Here is a 21,676-nt window from a genome sequence, read left to right as displayed (position 1 = left end):
ATGTTGTCTTTTTAATTATCTATTTATTGCATATGGTTTACAAAAGAAAACCTTTACAATTCAGAGTTAAAACACAACACAATATCACTTGATCAATCACTTATAGAAAGAACAAATTAGAAAACAATTAAATACATATCAGTTCATTTCAACGACACATAAACTACTAAAAACCCAATTCGGATTGTTAAAAACCAGTGCATTATTTAAATATCTAAAACGAATAATTCATCCATTATAAATTTCATATTCAAGAACAAACGAAGTTGTGCAGCATTTATAAAAAGAATCCCAATTATGGTATTTCACGTTTATAAGTATAAATCCATGGAGTTAATAAATGACGCAATCGCAATGCCCTCTGATGTATTGTGAATATTAATTCAGCGGGACCATATATACTCATCACTCCCATAAACTCCCCACTTAGCAAATTTGGCCATAAATACCGACCTTTCAGTGCAGAGTGCCGGGCAAGCCAATAAGAGGTGCCTTACTGTTTCAATTTTTCCCTCCTTCATTCAAAATCGACCGAGTGCATGTTCTGGGTTGAGCATTTTCCTTCGTAATAACGTAAAGGGTAGGCAAGATGTTTCAACATCATTTTAAAAAAATGATCTGAAAATATCGATTTGGGAACTGTAAGAAAAGGAGCGAGATGTCCCTCCGTCTCTTATGTTCCTATTGTAGGTGGTTCTAGATGGGTACGAATAGAGCCTTTCTGTAGTTGTGATCCAATCTTTCTCATAGAGAGCTCTTTTAACCTTATCAGGGTTAGTAACCAGAGTCACCCTATCCAGACAGAGATCTCTCAATGTCTGATCACACCTGTCTCGAATTTTAACCAAATGCATATTAGAATCATTTGCTAGTCTTGACTTATCCAACAATTTACCCAGCTCTACATAGAGTGTATTCAGCAAGGAATCGATCTATCAGACTTCCGAAAAGGAAAGTAATCTCCATGACACCCTTGCCTCCAAAGAGGCTATTCCAGTACGAATCTAATAGCCGAGGTCGAAATAGAATTAGGTAACTTATGAGTCTGCCTCCACAGCCCTCACTCTAACCTTTCCCAGAAATTCTCCATCTCATATTAATACAGCTCCATCACATAGATGAGTTTAGGGACCACATTTCCTTCATAAAAGCAGACCGTTGATTTAATAGAGAATCGCCCACATTTTTGCTTTAATTTACTCATCTGATTGGACAGTACTGTAGCTTTCTGTCTAAAAAAGGTGCAGATTCCAATCCTCGAAGGCTGAGCCAAGAGAGGGAAACCCAAGTAAAACATACTTGCTTTGTTATCTATCCGGACACCCTTCATACACCAACTCTGCCTTTTCCGCCCCGTCGACAGCACCACAAAACATGTTTTCCTAGGGTTAACAATCAGTCCATTCGCCTCTGCATATTTAGCAAATGTATTCTATAAGCGCTGGAGTCCCACCTTGGTGTTACCAAGGAGCAGGAAATCATCTGCATGGGCCATCCAGCGAATACGTAACTCACCCAATTTCGAAATGACAATGCCCGACTCAGCTAAACAGTCCCCAATGTCAGAAACATACAGGTTGAAGAGACGGGGCAAGAGCACACCCCTGTCTGGGGCCGATACAGGTTTGAATCCTGCGAGAAACATTCCTGTTAAGGTTCAATCTGACGCGTATCCCCGGCCTATCATAGAGTGCCATGATTAGCAACAGCAGACCCCCGGCAGCTCCCACAATGCCAACTTTGACCAAAGTCGGGTCCGGTTAATGCGGTCAAAGGCCGGAAAGAGGTCAATTGAAGCCAAATAAATATCTCTGGCATACCCTCCTCAGACTTATCCCTTCCACGCCCTCATGACTAGACTGTTTACATTGGTTGAATGACCCAATCTAAACCCAGTCTGGAATTTGTTCAGGCGCTGTGTTGTGGACATTCACTCATTCAAATGGATCAAAAAATAGACGTGAACATTTGACAGTCTGCGTCTTTTAGAGCAATTGGACGGTAGTTCCTTGCCTGATCTCTTTCACCCTGCTTGAATATGGGAACCACCTAATCTGTTTGCCAGGTGTTCGGGAGAACGCCATTCTTAGATATACTCTTGAAAACCATAGTGATGATGCCCCTTAAAGGTATTGTTAGTCAAGCCATTCAGACCAGCTGCCCGGGAGGTTTTAGATCTTTTAATCAGCCCCCAAACCACCTCATAATTAAGTATGGGCTGCCACTCCTCAATATGTGCAAGCAAACAATTACCTTCCCCATAGAGACCCCCCGGGTCCACCCCATAGAGATCAGAAAGGAATTCAACCCATTGGGTCTGTGAGAATGTGTTCAGTTGACTTAAAATCATTGTTAACTCTTGCCCATTAATCAGCACACTAAATGCCCTTAAATCTCTTTTTACCGGGGTACATAGCATTGTTTCTGCAGCTTTTCTTGATCTGCAGAAATGTTTGTACCTTTGTTTAATGAGTCAGATTCTATTACGTTTTTGTGCCTGGTCCCAGTTGGAGCAGCGGATCGACCGCAAAGATATCTGCATAAATGCTTTTTCATTGGCAAGCTGCTGATTACAAATATGCCTATGTCTACAAGATGGTGTACCAGACCTCATTCCAGGGTTTAAACTAGTCATTTCAATCAGACTACCCAAGAATATCTCAAACCTACACACATTAAGGTGCTGGAATTCATTAGGGACTTTAGTTCTCTATTCAAAATACTGATGTTCTGGGAAGACCATTGAATCACTTTACACTTTCCCGCTGTTCTGAGTTTTATTAAGTCGCCTCTGATGGACTTATTTACCAGAATATCAAAGTCCGCTTTCAAGACACTATGATCGCTCCATGTGTTAGGTAAGATCTTGAAACCAACACTCGAATTAAAGGACCCAGCGTCAAAAAAATATAATCTATGACTTACAATCCCCTCTTTTCCAGGTTGCTATTAGTGTATCCGAGCCATCCAATCCCCCATTCAGACAAAGAAGAACCATAGACTCACGCAACAAGATCCAGTTTCTCCCCCATTGTTCCTTCTTGTTTTCCTTTATCATATCTGGCACAGTCTCCCATGATTCATTATCCATATTCAACAAGCAGCAGTCTCAGTTCAGCTCTCCTGCCAATGTTACCTTTCCATTCAAGACTGCCCCCTGCCAGTCCCGAATTAGATTGGTAGTTGTTTCCGGGAAATCATTTATATCCACCACTCAGTTATGCCAATAGACATTTACAAAGAGTATTTCCAGGTCCACCACCGAGGAGAACACCTTAACTGCCACAATGCCAAATGGGAGGTCAGGCATAGGACTTGATGCAAAACCCAGTTTGCTCTTTATTGCAATCATCATACCCCCTGATGGTCTCCCCACCTTATTCTGCTTGGCACGTTGAGCAAACGCCTCATAACCGTCTACATGCATGTTTTCCACCAGCCATGTTTCTTGCAAAAATAGACAGTTACTCTCCATCAACATGGCTGTAGTTTCAAGATTAGTTAACAAATGGGTATTCCCCCTCAAATTCCATGAGAGGAGTTTCAGGTATATATCCTCCTCAATCAACCCTTCCAAATCTGTGCTAACTAAAGGGGATCAGTTCTATAAGGGGCCTTAACTTTTGCCCTATCTTCATTTTGTCTACTGAAGCCTCTATAGTAGTGCCTCACTTGCCTCGTACTTGGTCTATCTGGTTGAAAAACGACCTTCGGGTTTCCACCATAGTTGTAATTGCCCTTCTGATCAACCTCCAGTAATCTCACCTTGAAACCCAGTTTTTCCAGTCGATCACTTTCAGCAATTAGCAGATTCAGGACCAGTTGGAAATTAAAATAAATATTACATTTTCCCCATTGATCCCGATCCGGAAATTGAACCCTGTTTAAATTGCAAGGATAAGAGGCTTAAGTTCGGAATCTCCGAAAATATTTTTACTACATTTCCACTATTCAAACACACTGATGTATTAGGACCCCAGAGGCTTGTCATCTGTATAAGTTTCATGCACAACTGTTCGTAACTGTGATTAGCATTGTTACCATCAAATAGCCCCTTTCTTCCCCAAGTATTTTCATGTGGGCATTGTCCCAGCCCTTCGCTTCCCTTTACACCCCTCAGGATACGCTGAGATCTAACAGGCCCTGGACCCTGTGGTTTCCTATCTTGACAACGGAGGGAATCACTTCTTTGGACATATGGTCCGTGAATTGGACAGGAATCTGGACAGGGTTTGGCACATACCATTTACTCAAGATTGTATCCTGGTCCTGGCACTGCATACAGATACTACCAATTGCTCTGGGGTTACCACATGTGGAAGGAGGATCTCCTTCTGCTGCCTGCCCCGAAAGATTATAAGACATGTCCGGATAATATAATTTCTTGAATAACTGTTCAGTCTCGGACTCTGTATGCTCTGTATGAGATGTAACCCCAGTGGCCAAATCTAAGACCATCCTTGAAGGATCCAACTTAACTGTTATTATTTTTTAAACAGACGTTGGGATCCCACCACCTTTCAGAGCACCTGGTGTAATTCCATGGCCGACAACCATACAATTTGGGCTATCTGCATAGGGTCCCACTAAAGGATCTGTTTGAATCCTGGTCTCAACCCTCGTACATTGTAACCCCTGTACATCATCATTCTCTCGAGGGTTGTGATCATTGGTACAAGTGATTGGCTGCCTCTTTCCTACCTGAATGGCATCCTCACTCACTTCAGGGAAACTAACTGTCACGCTTTCTTCCAGAACTGGTGTCATCACTCTATGCCAGCCATTACTTCTGTTACCACCCTTAGCCATTGACTCAGGCATAGTGAGATTGCGAAAATATTTACGAGAGGGGGTATTACGTTTTTTGATGTTTTTAGCATTCCTAGTTTTCTTGGCCTTATACCCATTTTCGTTTGTATTATACCTATCCTCTCCCTTAAGGGTCTCATCTGGGGTCAGATCTATAATATCTGGCTCGGCACTAGCAACAACTTGATCATGTATAATGCCACAGTTTACAGAGGGACCCTCAAAAGAATTCACAATCTCAATTTCTACATTTCGTGTTACCACCTCATCCGGCACACCCAAGTCGGGGGAGCTTCACCCTTCAACCCAAGTCCATTGTTTCACCAGTGGCACACAGCTCTTTTCCGGGCTTTGCATTCTTTTATACATTTCTGTCATTCATTCAGTATGTGTTCTCACTTCGGCCCAGATATTATCAAATAAATTAACGAACGAGCTAAGAACCATGTTCAGTGCTGAGACTGTGGGCTGAGTTAAACGGATTCTCTCGTCTGCTTCCCTGAGGGTATGGTGGACTGCTGCCTCTTCAGAGTCCTGGTGTTCATCATTAGCATCCGGGATGAGGCCCCTTTCTCTAAGCCACTATTGTTTTTCCTTGTGTATTTATCGATAAAGTTTGCTCCGTAGGAGACCCCCCCAATCAATGCATCACATGTCTGTTGTACCACACTGTGAGCCACTGAATCTAAGTTATTGATTATATTATTTTCCACTGTGAGGTCAGCAAACTCTATAATGCTCAGATCATGTATTACGGTGTCTCTGGGCATCCGTATGTCCTTGTTCATCATAGAGTGTTCCAGCCTAGCGACCCCCCTCACCGTGATTATTGATTTTATTTCAGTACTTGTGCAGGTTTGTTTGCCTAAATAATTCATATTTTTTGCCCGGCAATTGGGGAAAAGAGGTTTAATTGTTTTGCTGGTGTTTTACCCTTCGGTGTCTTTTGCTCCTTCCAATGTGTGGGCATTCCGACACAAGCCGGACATGAAGTGGTACCATCCAATCCGGACAAATCCAATCCGACAGGGTTGGGGGTATCTTCCCACAAGTTATGAATTAGGGCTGCCACTATACGATCTTCCTGGAAGCCGATGCATATTTCGTCATCAGCCTAATATTTCTGTCCATGGTTTAATTTTTTGACATTTTAGCCAAACTAAACCCTGCATATAAACACTTCCAGTTGGGGGACGTGGAAATTCCCACCCTCCCGAAAGTGAAAATCTTGGGAGCGGTGTTAGATCAGTCACTGAATATGAAGGCCTATGTAGGTTGCACGGTCGCATCTGCATCTTATTACATCAAACTTTTGGCTCATTTGAGACCGTATATCTCCCAACAGAATGCTGAGGCAATTGCACAAGCTATTATAGCTCTACAATAGACTACTGCTGTAGCCTACTGGTGGGGGCTAGCAAAGCCCCATCAGTAGGCTTCAAGTTGTACAAAATGGAGCTGTGAGAGTCGTAACAGGTCTTTCTTTTCGCTCTCATATAACGGAAGCACGACAGGCACTACATTGGCTTCCTGTAGAGGCGCAAATATTCTTCAGAATGCTGGTCATCACCTGCAAGTGTCGCATGGGGACTATGGCCCCCTATCTTAAAAAGCACATCAGGGAAAAACACTGCCACAGAAACCTAAGATCTAATAATCAAAATCTTCTCTTTCAGCCCAGATGCAAAACCAAGAAAGTCCAAGCGGGAGCATTCTTCTGCGTGGCTCCTACGCTCTGGAATACTCTGCCATGTCACTTAAGAAATCCATCCTCACTGAGCACCTTCAAAAAAGAGCTTAAGACCCTGCTCTTTAATTAGCGTCCGTTTCCTCTTTGCCTTTAAGCCGTTTCTGTCCCTCCTGCTTCCTGGGACAGCTATTTGTTCGGTGTTCTGGTTAGTCTTGTCCACGCCCTCACACCCATGCGTTTATGGCTGCGCAGTATAAATGTGTAAAGTAAAGTAGAGTAAGGTTTCATTGGTTGAATCTTTAGCCTGCGGGGCAGCATAAATGCTTTCTTCCATGATTTGTTCATGATTGATTGAGTCTTCAGTAGTGAATTGACTCCTGAGGCCCTTACGTGGCATTCTATAAAAGGGACGAAATAAGAACGGGTAAACCAATAACCTTTTAAAAAGTAAAAAAAGAACTGGTTCCAAACAGTTCAAAACAAGTCCAAAATTGGCACAAGATAAAAGTAAGAGGCGGGGGAGCGGGAATTGAGGGACAGGGACAACTGTCCAATTATTTAGAAAATATAGATGGGGGAGAAGCTGCCAATCAAAGGAGGGACTTCCTGCAGTCTCCAAAGTACGTGAACCCACAAACCACAGATCAAGGGAAGAGGGCCGTCCAACAGTCTCGGCGTAACGGCCCCGATATATTTTTCCCTGGTATTATGGTCTGTTACAAACAATCAGGATCAGGTAGGTCCCATTAAATCCGAAGTATCTCAACTGTTGTAGTGCAGTTATGCGTGCAGGCAGTTGCTGTGGTGCAGGGCTTTAAGTAGGCCGGGGCCTGCCGAGGCCCCTCCGAAATTTCGTTTTGAGGCGGGGCCAAGCCGGGGCCCACTAATCTCCCCGGGCAGCCCCAGCCACTACACGAAAAGGCATTTTTTTCTACAGCCTGAAGCTCTCGCTCGTGTGCGAGAGCTTCGCGAGAGCTTCAGGCTTCAGAAAAAAATGCCTTTCAGCTATAATGGTGGCGCCGCACCTGCGAGGCATCCCTTTAAACAAGGGATGCCCGTTGCACCGGCGCCACCATTATGGAGAAACGTGAGGCCGCTGGAAGCAGAGGCCTTGCTTTCTAAATACTGAAGCTCCCACGGATTCGCGGGAGTTTCAGTCTTTAGGAAAAAGGCCTCTGCTTCCAGTGGCCTCACCCTTTCAGCCTTAATGGTGACGCTGCCCCTCCCCAGCTGGCGAGGGTCAGCACCACCAATAAGGCTGAATAGGCGAGGCGCTGTCCCCTGCCAGGCAGGCCTATACAAAATAAATGCAGAGATCAGCACCCTCTCCCCCATAGGGGAGAGGGTGCTAATCTCTACGCAGGGGTGCCAGTAGCCCATTGAGCCGGGGCTCGTCAAGGGGGCGTGGCCTAACGGCCCATCAAGACCCCGTTGTTAGGCCACGCCCCCTCGATGGGCCCCGGCTCGATTTGTAGTGCCACTTAAGGCACTGCTGTGGTGTAAAAAAACGATCGCCGATGTCAGTTTATCGGCAGATTTCAGATTGCACTGACACGGCACAAGCGGAGGACAAACACATAGCAGACAGACAAGTAGGCGGCCTGAAGGGGCAAACACAAGTGGTTACCTAGGTGTGTCTTCTGAAAGGAATGAAGCTCAGTGCCTCCCCCTCGCCGATCCCTCGCCGACCACTGCCAACCACTCAATGCTCCACTCTGCACAGCGCTCCGCACGTTACTAACTTTTTTATGTGGTAGATTTGCTTCTCTGCTACTTGATCCGCCTCCATGGGGTAAACACTGAAGAAACACTCAGAGGGTCCACTGCTGCCACTGCCAACCACTAAATGCTTCACGCTGCGTGGCACTCCGCACGTTACTGACTGTTTTAGTTGGTAGCTTTGCTTCTCTGCTACTTGATCCGCCTCCATGGGGTAAACACTGAAGAAACACTCAGAGGGTCCACTGCTGCCACTGCCAACCACTAAATGCTTCACGCCGCGTGGCACGCCGCACGTTACTGACTGTTTTAGTTGGTAGCTTTGCTTCTCTGCTACTTGATCCGCCTCCATGGGGTAAACACTGAAGAAACACTCAGAGGGTCCACTGCTGCCACTGCCAACCACTAAATGCTTCACACCGCGTGGCACTCTGCACGTTACTGACTGTTTTAGTTGGTAGCTTTGCTTCTCTGCTACTTGATCCGCCTCCATGGGGTAAACACTGAAGAAACACTCAGAGGGTCCACTGCTGCCACTGCCAACCACTAAATGCTTCACACCGCGTGGCACTCCGCACGTTACTGACTGTTTTAGTTGGTAGCTTTGCTTCTCTGCTATATCGTTTCGCCTCCAAGGAGGAAACACTGAAGAAACACTCAGAGGGTCCACTGCTGCCACTGCCAACCACTAAATGCTTCACACCGCGTGGCACTCTGCACGTTACTGACTGTTTTAGTTGGTAGCTTTGCTTCTCTGCTATATCGTTTCGACTCCAAGGAGGAAACACTGAAGAAACATTCAGAGGGCCCACTGCTGCCACTGCCAACCACTAAATGCTTCACACCGCGTGGCACTCTGCACGTTACTGACTGTTTTAGTTGGTAGCTTTGCTTCTCTGCTATATCGTTTCGACTCCAAGGAGGAAACACTGAAGAAACACTCAGAGGGCCCACTGCTGCCACTGCCAACCACTAAATGCTTCACGCTGCGTGGCACTCCGCACGTTACTGACTGTTTTAGTTGGTAGCTTTGCTTCTCTGCTATATCTTTTCGCCTCCAAGGAGGAAACACTGAAGAAACATTCAGAGGGCCCACTGCTGCCACTGCCAACCACTAAATGCTTCACGCCGCGTGGCACTCCGCACGTTACTGACTGTTTTAGTTGGTAGCTTTGCTTCTCTGCTATATCGTTTCGCCTCCAAGGAGGAAACACTGAAGAAACACTCAGAGGGTCCACTGCTGCCACTGCCAACCACTAAATGCTTCACGCCGCGTGGCACTCCGCACGTTACTGACTGTTTTAGTTGGTAGCTTTGCTTCTCTGCTATATCGTTTCGCCTCCAAGGAGGAAACACTGAAGAAACACTCAGAGGGCCCACTGCTGCCACTGCCAACCACTAAATGCTTCACGCTGCGTGGCACTCCGCACGTTACTGACTGTTTTAGTTGGTAGATTTGCTTCTCTGCTATATCGTTTCGCCTCCAAGGAGGAAACACTGAAGAAACACTCAGAGGGCCCACTGCTGCCACTGCCAACCACTAAATGCTTCACGCCGCGTGGCACTCCGCACGTTACTGACTGTTTTAGTTGGTAGCTTTGCTTCTCTGCTATATCTTTTCGCCTCCAAGGAGGAAACACTGAAGAAACATTCAGAGGGCCCACTGCTGCCACTGCCAACCACTAAATGCTTCACACCGCGTGGCACTCTGCACGTTACTGACTGTTTTAGTTGGTAGCTTTGCTTCTCTGCTATATCGTTTCGACTCCAAGGAGGAAACACTGAAGAAACACTCAGAGGGCCCACTGCTGCCACTGCCAACCACTAAATGCTTCACGCCGCGTGGCACTCCGCACGTTACTGACTGTTTTAGTTGGTAGCTTTGCTTTTCTGCTATATCTTTTCGCCTCCAAGGAGGAAACACTGAAGAAACATTCAGAGGGCCCACTGCTGCCACTGCCAACCACTCAATGCTCAACAGTCATGAATGTTACTGTTTATTATTTATAGAAGGAAGTAATCAACAACTTAGGTTGATGGTATTTTAAGACTATTATTTAAGATCATTTTTAAGAATAATGTGACGACTGTATGTATTATGTGTTTTTAAGGATAATTAATGCATCATCTATGTTTATATGTTTTTTGTGTTTTTAAAATGCAAATACGGTTTTATTTAACCAATAAACACAATAATAAATAAACACAATATTTTGTAAATTGTATGGCCTTGTAAGCCATTTTTCTAAAAGAAAATATGCTGTCTGGTGCACCATTGCAAAACATTATGGTAAGGTTCTCTTGCTATGCTTGCTCGTTTGTGCTAAGTTGTTGAAGAGGCTAATGGCCCGGCACTAAAGACATTCACTTGCCCCAATGACCTTGATTCGTTTGCAATGCCAGTGCCCCCTCATGAGCCGCCCGAGACCCTGGCATCAAAAGCTGCCTCTGCTAGTGTTGTTTGCATAGTAATGTTACTAGCCACACACAGTGGCATCGGGAACACTTGGGTCCCAGGTGCCACTTGGGTGTAAGGTGTAAGATATAAAATGGGAAATTCAAAACCTTAGACCTTTCACCTGGCGCCGTCAGCTATCACGCCGCAGCGGCAGCGTGATCATCATGCATGAGGCACGAGTGGGGGGTCAGGCTGGCCCGAGAGTCTGTGGTGCAGCATACGCTTCTTGGAGGAGCTCGGGGTGGGGTGGTCTTCAGCAGGGCTCTCAGGGGGCCCGCCTCATTTTCTGTTACGCCACCACAGGCACACATCCAGCCACCAAAACAGATTAACTCTGGCCCCACAAAAGCTAATTCCACACCCTTCAAAAACGAAGCATACTCCAATTTACTGTCCCTAAAAGAAAAAAAAACATACATTTAAAAACATCTTTTCTTGGGTAGAACAAAGCAAAGGGTTTCCTTTTAGCAGCCCTCAGAATTGATTTGTGAGATATGAATGTGTTAAATCGGCCCTTTATATGTATCAGTGCTGCCAGGCATTGAAACATTCATCGCTGGAGAGGAGGGGTAAACCAGCCCTCAGCGGGGAGAGGAGCACGAAATCTCCCAGTGGCCATTGGAGAAAGGGTAGCGCAGGTCCATGTCGGCAGCAGGATTTTAAATCCTGCTGCAGCGCTGCTCAATAGACAATGAGCCACTGAAAGCTCTGCCCCAAGCGCCACAGGCCCAGCCTAGAATAAATATTCATGAATGACCTAGTAGGGTATGCCCACTTTTTTCATCTCATTTAATGTGCTTGGTATTTCTGTTATCTCCTGGGGTTCACTGCTGTCATTGCAAAGCCTGAATAGGCCCTGTTGGGAATCCTGATATCAACCATGTGACCGCCAGGCCTGCCTGATCAGGACGCCACAAGGAATCCACAAGACTGAGAATCCCACGGTAGGCGTCGTTGTCACACGCATCACCTGCGGCTGTTTGCCGTTGCATCTAGAGCCTATCCTTCCTGCATCACACAATTGCACTGTCCATGGACCACACACATGTTGACTCTCTCGCATATGGAGATCAGAGCAGCCCTCAGCACCAGGCTGTTAAGACATTGCCTTGGAACCTGAGATCTGTTCACACTTCTTGTCATGTTCCAGCAGTCACATATGGTCAGGGCTTTAAGTTGGCCAGGGCTAGGCAGGGCTCAGTCCTAGCAGTCTCCAAATGTTGTCCCCAACTGACTTCCTAGACCTGATTTACTGTAGTGCTAATGTAAATAAAAAAATCGGTGACAGTACTGCTCTTTGCCAGTAGATGTCAGTATAGGCCAGGCTTGGAATCACAACATTAAAGACATTTGCAACTAGGATGTTATGTAAAAGAAAGGGAAATTACAATATAGATAATACATTGTTTGAATTTTACAACACATTTTTATTGTCTTTACAATGTTTTAATTAAATTTACACTAAAGAACCATCAACTTCTTTTAAAATAACTGGGGGACTGATTACATGGTGCAGTGACCTATTTTCATTTTTTATTTTATATTTGAATATCTTTATTTTGGAGATTTTCTAATTGCATATTAATTTTAATTTAATGCAACTCTTTTAAATAGTTTCACCCCCTTGCTTTGAGGTACAAAAACTTGAGTGGCAGTTCACGCCTTTAATTAAATTGGCCCACGTCTTTTGAAGGTTCATTGACTCATTTCGATTTGAAGTTGAGTCAGACATATTAGGCCACGCCCTGAAATAATTTTCATTTAAAGCACTGCTTCTAGCATCCCAAATCCCAGCGGATGTCCCCAGTCATTCACAGTCGGAACTGATGAGGAGTGATCGGCAAAGGCAGTCTAGTGATGGTCTGTCTAAGTAACTGCTGTACTGTGTTTTTCTGTTTGCAGACTGCTGTCATGAAGAAGCCTGTGCTGAGCAGGAAGGCCAGTGAACAGCCATCACGAGACGCGCGCCAAGGCAGAAGGAGGCCGGGTCAACCCTACTACACAGGCCACCGATCTGTGGCATTCCTGGTAAGAGCCGTGAAGTCACTGGAGGTTAAAAAAGTAGTACGGGTACCGTTGCCATAGGCGCAATCCGGGTATTGTACCCACTTTTAGAGCCCGCGTTTGGGCAGTGTCCAGTGCTAATGTGCGGTATACCCATAGCTCCGAAAAGCACATCTGCAGAAGGCTAAGGGCAGACTAAGGCCATCGAAGACAGATCATCGAAATGGCGCGCAGTTTAAACCACAAGTCCTAAACGGAGAGGCAAAAAAATGTAAGCCTCCAATATATGTAGGAAATAGATATGAGCGATAGGGTAGACATTGAAATTCCTGAAGAGAACAAACACAGACTTGTCCTTATGTTCTGTGCTGTACTTTAAGATATGGTGAACGAGACATGTATGTTGATCAGGACTGAGGCCCGCGTTCCAGACTAGCGGTGTTTGCACATTACAGGCATTATTTGCTGGTGAAAGGCCTGTGTTCAAAGGATAGGCGAACATCAAAGTGTTCCCCTGCCACAGGCACCACTTTACCTCCAAGCCCACCCCACACCCAAATCCCTGTGCCCACGGCCCATCCTAAATAGACAACTCCCCATCTCCAACAAGGCCAGTCTTTTCTCGCCCAACATGTCATCATGGAAACAGAAAAAGGCTTTAGTTTTAAGTGCCCTTTCCTCAGCTGTCATCTTTGGACTGCATTTAGTTTCATGAAGTGATGCTCACACAATACTCTCTTCATGAAACGCATTTCCATTTCCTTTACCTCCATTAGTGAATGCTAATGACGGTGTTAATATGGCGGATAATGGTTGGGGGCATAAGCAAAGTCATGTTGCCATTTGTGATTTCCCTCATTGCACTCCTACGCTTTGCGGTTGTGGCCATTACACGCCAGTATGCCCCACAACCATTATCACAAATTAAGAACGGCAATGACTGGCTTTGTTGGCCAGTGTTTCTATGTGCAGTTGGGCAGGACTGTTTCTGATTTTTCATTGAGAAGGGGCTGCTTTCATTCGATAGTGCCATATGCAGTGTTGTCCTATACTTTGTGATGGTCCTTGCAAAAATGCACAAGTGTTAACCTCCCTGCCTCGATTTACACATGCATACATCAAATTACCGCCATCTCTAGGGTACACGCCCCAAAAACAATGGGGACTAATTAGCATTCAGAATGTGCGACTCCCCAGGAAGTGACATCAGAGGATATGAAATCACAACAAGTTTGTGCCAGAATCTTTAGTATTGTTTGATTAAACGCATAGCGTGTCAATAGGGTTCGCGGAGCGCTATACTCAAAAAACTTCAAACATAATCACACAACAGATGATATTACTAAAATACAGACACAAGTGGAACAGCAGATCAATTTCAGGAACAAAAAATGAGTGCAGGTGGTATGAAAAGTCAGTTGCACTCTTTGGCTGAATTTGTACTGTGTGGGGAATTTGACAGTCATTTATATGTCCAAAATGGCAGCTGCCTTCTGTTAATGTTATGTAAATGTTATTTGAGTTGATTGATGATTTAAACAATATTTACTGCATGTTTTAAGTTATGTTACATATTTTCTTTGATTTGGTTTTCAAAATAAAGAAGTTTCTGTTAAAGATACGTGTTTTGTAAAATTGCTTTACAATTATCCATGGACTTGCTTGTGGGTGTCTTGTGTTTTCTGCTGTAAGTAGTACCTGATTGGATATGCAGCTAGTGATGTCAGCAGGATGTGACTGGATCTCCAGCCTGCCTTTGTTTTCCCCCAGGCAGCCATTTTATTTCAGCATTATTACTGTGTGCCGAGGTGTTCAAGTAACCCAGCTCTTCTTGGGGCCAAGCAGGAGCTAAGCACTTTCAACAATTGTGCTTATTGCAATCGATTTAAGAATGTGCGCTGTGTTTTTAAAATTACGCTGGTAACGTTTTGTCTTTTCAGTGAATTTCCATATGCGATATGTGAACGTATGTTATGGCAGGGGGTCTGGCCAGCAGGAATGTATTAAACCAGCGTTCGCTGCTCGCCAATAGCACTCACATCAATTTCCGAGAAACCAGCAGTGTGCATGCCACTGTTTTGCTGTTCCTAATCCTGAAACATAGACCTCGCGGACCGACGTGTACTCTACGCTAAGGGGGCAATCTTCCTCATACACAAGAGGAACCACTGCATCCAGGGCTTTAAGTGGGGTAATAAATTGAGGGGGGACCCTCATTTGGCGGCGTGGCTTCCATTGTGGGCGTGGCCTAAAACGTGCACAAATCATTGTAAGGTGCGCAAACAAATATATAAATGTATGTGAGCATTTATATATTTGTATGCACACTACTATGGTTTGTGTACCTTTCAAGCCTTATAAACATACCAATGTTACGTATTTCTAAGTTTATAAAAAGGTGGCTTGAAAAGTGCACAAACTATAGTAATTTACGCACACTTGTGTGCTTACCTTACTATGGTTTGTGCACTTTTCAAGCCACCTTTTATAAGCATAGACATTTATAACATATTTCTATGTTTATAAAAGACGGCTTGAAACGTAAACAATTCAAGGCATCTTTTCAAAAGCGTTGAGGACGGACAAAACCCGAGGTGGCTTTGTCCATCGACAAAGCTTTATAAAAGATGCCTTGAATTGTGCACGTTTCAAGCCGTCTTTTATAAACATAGAAATATTTCTATGTTTATAAAAGATGGCTTGAAACGTATGCAATTCAAGGCATCTTTTATAAAGCTTTGCCAACTCAGATAGACGCCTCGGGCTCTCTGATCTATCTGCTCTGAGCGTAGATCACTGAGCCCGAGGTGTCTTTCACCCTCTGCGAACCCGCGGGCTCCGTGATCTAATCTGCAAATTAGATCATGGAGCCCGCAGGTTCGCTGAGGGTCAGTGACCTGGCAAGGGCAAACAAAGGAACTGTAACTTCCCTGATGACCCCTCAAATGAGGGGTCATCAGGGAAGTTACAGTGACTGACAGAAGTGCCAGCCAGCCTCAGCGACACTGTGCCTGGCTGGCACTTCTGTCAGCTAGCCTGAAATTAAACTGGCGGGCGCATCTCCCGTTGCGGCTGCGGCCGCGGCGGGATAATGCATCCCGCCAATGTTGTGTGGGATGGGGGGCCCAGGCAGGGCCCTGGCTCAGTCCCACTTTTTGGAGACTGCCGGGGCCCAGCCCCGACAGGCCCCGGCCCACTTTAAGCACTGACTGCATCGAGTTCAGGTAATGCCTCACGACCGGAATTTGAAGAATTGCTGCCATGGCCCTTTCGCTCTGACTTGATTTATGGCGATGCTGTAGTATTGCGACAGGGGCTGGTGGAAATTTTGTGAAACTGCCACTGAAGTTGGAACGTGGACGGTCAATGACAGTTCAGGTGAATTAACATGTTTGCAGATCACTTGTGTAAAGGCGCGTTATAAATGCCATATCATATCTAACACCAAGAACTGGCTTGTGCTCGGAGTGGGAACGTTCTCATGTATTTGCGTCAGTTTTCTTCCAAAGAGGACAAACCCAGATCCAAAGAAGATCCCACCCCTTATTAATGTGGGATGCCCTTTAATAGGGGTGGTCTGACATCGGCTGGTGGTACCCTTGTCTAATTCAAAGATCTTGACTGTATACGATTTGGTGCTTCGGATTTGGGTTTAATAATGTATAAAACGGGGAAGTGTACACAAGTGTCACCACCACTGATATCCCAAGTGATTTGCCTTGGTGTGGTGGTTGGCTGCCGACAATTGATCATGGCTAGAGAGCATTGAACTGAACCTGGTGTTGACCCCACACAGAGACGTGATCAGCGTTGATTAGTTCCGTTACTAAGTCATGCAGCCTGGAGAACCCCTCTTCAGTTCAGCGTTAGCATTTCTACAGCACTGCTTGCTTCCTGAAACCCCATAAACGCATTGGTTTATTAAAATGGCTTTGCTGAGGTGGAGGATTGTGGGGTGATTTATTTCAGGGTGTATTCCTGAGCTGTGTGGGGGAGAAGCAGCTGTAACCCTATTGCGTTCTTGTGGGGGTTAGACCGGACGCTATATATTAGGGTATTTGCTCTTGAGCACCCTGATGGGATGACACGGCACACCCCTGTGCCCTCACCAAGTGGTTAATTTTCTGGGAAAGGGCAGCCACTGCCCCCTCCCTGTGCGGGCCTGGTGTTTGCTCCCGGGGTGTGCTTTACCTGCTCTGTTGTCATCTGGATCAGATTTACAAATCGTTTTTCAAAGGGATGTTCTCATTGAAAAATGCTTTTGAATATCATGCCCAGTTTTAAAAGAAGAGAAGCTAAATTCTCTCTGCATTTTAAAGTGTACGTTAAGTATATCGATTTTGTTTTATAATAATGCAGGCGGGTAACCTGTCTGAAAAACAAATGAGCATGTTGGGAATTGACACAGCGTTGAATGCACAGTATCGTCATAAAAGAAGCAGACAAGGGTGGCAATGTAGTTATTCTGAATAGAGGGGACTAGAATGGCAGAGTTACACGTATTGACGCCGGTGTGCTATGCCAAATGATTGGGTAACCCAACAGACAGGCAGTTACAGAATTGTCGATGTTAGCTCATGAATGGCACAGGAGGGGCTTGTTAACTGACGAATGTGAGGATCCATCCTGTTATGCCTACTTTTTATTGCCTGTCTAAAGTACATAAGAAGTTTGAGAAATTGCCAGAAGTTCGCCCGATTATGAGTGGCATAGAATGGGCGACCGAAGGCCTCGCTGAATATATAGATAAAGCCATCAACGAATGAGTCCATTCCTTGGCATCCTACTTGAGGGACTCAACCCAAACCTTACAAATTCTACAGGAGTTTCAATGGGAATCACAGTTTTTATCGGCAACCTTGGATGTACAATCCCTATACACCTCGATTGAGCACAAACTGTCAATTCAAGCCTGAGACTTAACTTTTTACCAAGATTTTTCAGCATCCAATATGGAACATGTGGAGATGATTAAGTCTTTTTTGGAAGTTACATTGGAACATAACTACTTTCTATTCAATGATTGTTATTATGCACAAAATAAAGGTGTAGCGATGGGAGCGGAATACGCACCCTTGCTGGCCAACCTATTTATGGGACATTTTGAACACAATTACATCTATAATGAGAAAGAATACCACAGTGAGATCAAACTTTGGAAGAGATACATCGATGATGTGCTTTTAGTATGGAATGGTATTAAAGATAGCTTTGAAAGATTTGCTAGTTACCTGAATAAGAATACTTTTGGCCTAGATTTTATAGGAACTATTGATGATAATTCTATTGATTTCCTTGATCTTAAATTATATGTAGACGAAGGGAAATTGGAATCTAGGACTTTCAGGAAGCCCACAGAAGTGAATTCTACGCTATTTGCCACTAGTTGTCATTAGAAGTCAACTATTGCCAATATTCCTGTGGGAGAGGTCCATAGAGCTAAAGAGAATTGTAGTACCAACACCATTTATGAACAGGAGTGTGATTTGCTAGAAAAAGGTTTTCAGGAACAAGGGTACTCACAGTATTGTGTGCTGAAAGCACGTGACTAGACTCAATCTGTACAGTGAGAGGATACGATAAAACCACTGACAAAGAGTTCAGATTCTAGAGCAACACGGGTGAATTTTATCACCAAATATTCCAAAGACAGTAATCTGATATATGGAATGGTACTGAAAAATTGGCACCTGTTATTATTAGATACTGATCTTACCAATTATATAGAGGACAAACCAACGTCTGTGTACACTCGGGCACCAACAATTAGATAAAAACTATGCCTGTCATTCCTTAAACCGGACATTCAAAAAGGAAGTGGCAGTGATTGGCTAAGGTTCACACATAAAGGTTTCCATAAATGTGGGACATGTAGTGTCTGCAAATATGCGCATCAAAATACTACAACATTTGTATGTCATGGAGGGATGGCAATTGAAATAAAAGATGTTATTAATTGCAGATCAAAATACATAGGGCCTCATTACGACCCTTGCGCTCCCGGAATGAAGGGGGCCGGTACGGGACCGGCCCCCTTCATTCCAGGAGCACGTATTATGAGGTTCCCTTTGTGGGACGCGGACCAGACGTCTGATAAAACCAGACGTCTTTTCCGGGTCCCGCGACTGGAAGAGGGAGGTAACAACGGGACACTTATAATGTGCCCGTTGTTACCTTCATCCCCATTCCCATTGAGCCCTATCGGGGCTCAAATGGGAATGGGGAATGGTTCCTGCAAGGAGTACTTACCGGGTCCTCCTATGTCGGAATGACCCGGTAAATCCCCAAAGCAGGAACCCTGTTTGGAGGCAGCCATGGAGCTAATAGCTCCATGGCTGCCTCCAAACTCGTAATGAGGCCCATAGTGTATGCGATTATTTGCATTTGTCAAAAATTGTACATTTGTACCACCATTCGAGAACAGCATGTCTGTATTAGGGAGCATCTGTCTAGTCTCAACAGTCAAGATCCAAAACTGCCATTCGCAAATCATTGTCAAGGAGAGCGTCAGATGGGAAACAAGGCGGAGATCCAATTAATTGGCGTTCATAAAGCATATTGCAATAAAAGAGGTGGAGATCAACGACAACGTTTGCGACAACTGGAATGCAAGATGATCTACAGACTTTGATGTACAACGCAAGGCCTCAACAAGGAGCATGAAATTACTGTTTTCTTATAACTGGAGTTCCTTTTAACACGACTGAAATATTTGTACCATTCATCTGTGAATCATGGTGTTTGTTGGCAGTGCAAAGTGACTTTGCACCACGCTAAAAGTTCCATGAATCAGGCCCTAAGTCTACAGCTCAACAGAAGAGATAGTTTATTTAGCATTCAAACAAGCAGTAATCATGGAAATGGAAGGGCAGAGCCAGGTAGGGCGGCCAGGTTGGGAACAGCCTTACGCCCTAAAGGGGCTTTTAAATTCCCAGTCACATGGATGTACACCTCTTTCTTGTCTGGCAGCCGGGACAGTTGTATTCCATAATAAACAACTGTGTCCAAGTTATTTAATGTACACTACTCAAGGGCATTAGTTGGGTCAAGCCTCACTATGCTGGCCAATGGAGATATAACAGCATCTCTTAAAATACTGGGTTAGACTTCACCCACTCCCTTGTGCAATGGTCACCATGCAGCTAAGGGTGGCAAGCCGTTTCCCTCCCTATTTGCTCCCGCCCTCTTTCTCTCCCTTCACACCTCCCTGCTTCCCTTACAGACGTGAAAAACTCATTTTTAAAACAAGTTAGAATCTGTTTGATTAGGCAATGGCAGGTCTGTCTACTCCTCCTCGCTTGGGCAATCTCGGTTGTTCTGGTTAAGAAGGAATCGTTGCCCAATTGTTTGGTTGGGCTGAAGGCCCACATTCACAGGAGGGAGTACGTTTGTGATCCTTGGGGCCCGATTTATTTATTTATTTATTGTTCGCTTGTTAGGCGCTTATACAGCAAGTAAATCCTGTTCAAAGCGCCCATAGGGCAACAGGGAGGCGACATGGGGATGAGAAACATTCAAATACATTAAAAAATATTAAATACAGTGGGCAGGGTGAAGGACGAACCTACTATGCCTTGTGAGTGTTTAGAATGTGCAAGTGCTGAAGGGAGGGGGAATGGGGGTAGGTGCTGGGGTGCCCATGTGTGAGCAACAGGTGAAGTGCAATGTCTGTTAAGTGCAAGCTTCCAGGATGGAGGGTGTACCGAGGCAAGTTCTGAGGATGTATAGAAGCTGGGGGTGATTTGGTGTGGAAAGTCAGGGCACCGAGGATGCAACTGTGAGATTATCAGAGGAGCGAAGGGGGAAGAAGGGGGTAAAGAGGAAAGTGTTCAGGAGCTTCTGGAATTTAAGAAAGACCTGCTCAAGACAAAGAGGGAGGGGGGAGACTGATCCAAAGAAGGGATCCAGCTGAGGAAAGCGACCAACCTCCTGCCCTCTGTTTAACGAAACTCTTAACACACAAGGAGTTGGTGCCAGAGGAGCGCAGAGGTCTAGGTGGCGAATATTACGTGAGAGAGATTTGCAGACAGTGTGGTCCCCGACCCCAGACAGCCTTGTGGATGATACAGAGGGATTTGAATTTAATCTGTGAAGCAACCAGGAGCCGATGAAGACTCTTAAGGGCAGAAGAGATGCGGTCCCTCGGCTTGAGGCCAAGGATAAAGCTTGCGGTCCTATTCTGGATTAGCTGGAGGGGTTGCAGAGTGGAAGAAGATAGTTTCAGGAGGGGGCTATTGCAGTCAAGCCTAGAGAGAACCAGGGCTCGCCGGCTCGGGTAACATTTAGCTTCTATTGGAAGGTGAGAAAAGGTAGAATTCCTTTGAGAAGGAAGAGCTGAAAGTGGGACTTCTTGGCAATGTCCTGAGTGTGAGGGAGGAAGGAGAGAGAGGTTTCTGGTTTCAGAAGAGGGAGCAGGGGCAGAGTCTATGGAAGAAGGCCAGAGTGAAGGGAAGAACTCAGGAGCAGGGGTCCCAATGGGAAGGATATCCATTTTGCTGGAATTGAGGCAGAGATCATTGTAAGTGCACCAGGCCTGGATGGCAGATAGGCAGTCAGGGATGATGGAAGGTGCAAGAGAGTCAGCAGGAAGTTTGAAGAAGAGTTGTGTGTCATCTGCGTAACACAGGAAGTTGGGGGAGAAGGAAGTGATGAGGAGTGCCAACTAAGTAAGGGAGATGTTAAATAGCCAAGATGAGAGGATATCGTCCTACTGGACACCACAGGTGGAGAAGCAGAAGGCGCCCAGGACGACTTGGGAGGAGCGGTTAGTCAGGAAGGAGATCAGCCAGACGAGTACCCGCTCCAAGATACCAAGGGTGTCGTGAAGCCTTTGTATGAGGATGGAGGGGTTGACCGTGTCAAAGGCAGAATAGAGATCAAGAAGGATGAGGACAGCTGGGGAGTTGGAATCCAGGGATGCGAGCAGTTCTTCATGGGTGTTCAGAAGAGCAGTTTCCATGCCTCTGGGTTATCGGAATCCAGATTGATGGTCATGG

At 45.2% G+C, this 21,676-nt stretch overlaps 1 protein-coding gene across 3 annotated transcripts in view; it reads left to right on the top strand.

The window, feature by feature from the left end:
* LOC138566062 (uncharacterized) overlaps nt 1-21,676 on the top strand; it is a 208,994-nt gene that overhangs the window by 32,516 nt on the left and 154,802 nt on the right. For all 3 annotated transcript variants that reach the window (XM_069643096.1, XM_069643095.1, XM_069643094.1), the window contains exon 2: nt 12,579-12,704. In XM_069643096.1, coding sequence (XP_069499197.1) covers nt 12,579-12,704 — 126 coding nt within the window. The remainder of the gene's footprint in view (nt 1-12,578; nt 12,705-21,676) is intronic.

The sequence above is a fragment of the Ambystoma mexicanum genome, chromosome 2p, assembly GCF_040938575.1.
Source record: "Ambystoma mexicanum isolate Mex_15411 chromosome 2p, UKY_AmexF1_1, whole genome shotgun sequence".
In the NCBI taxonomy this organism is placed as follows: Eukaryota; Metazoa; Chordata; class Amphibia; order Caudata; family Ambystomatidae; genus Ambystoma; species Ambystoma mexicanum.
This window is presented reverse-complemented; position numbering and strand designations above follow the sequence as displayed.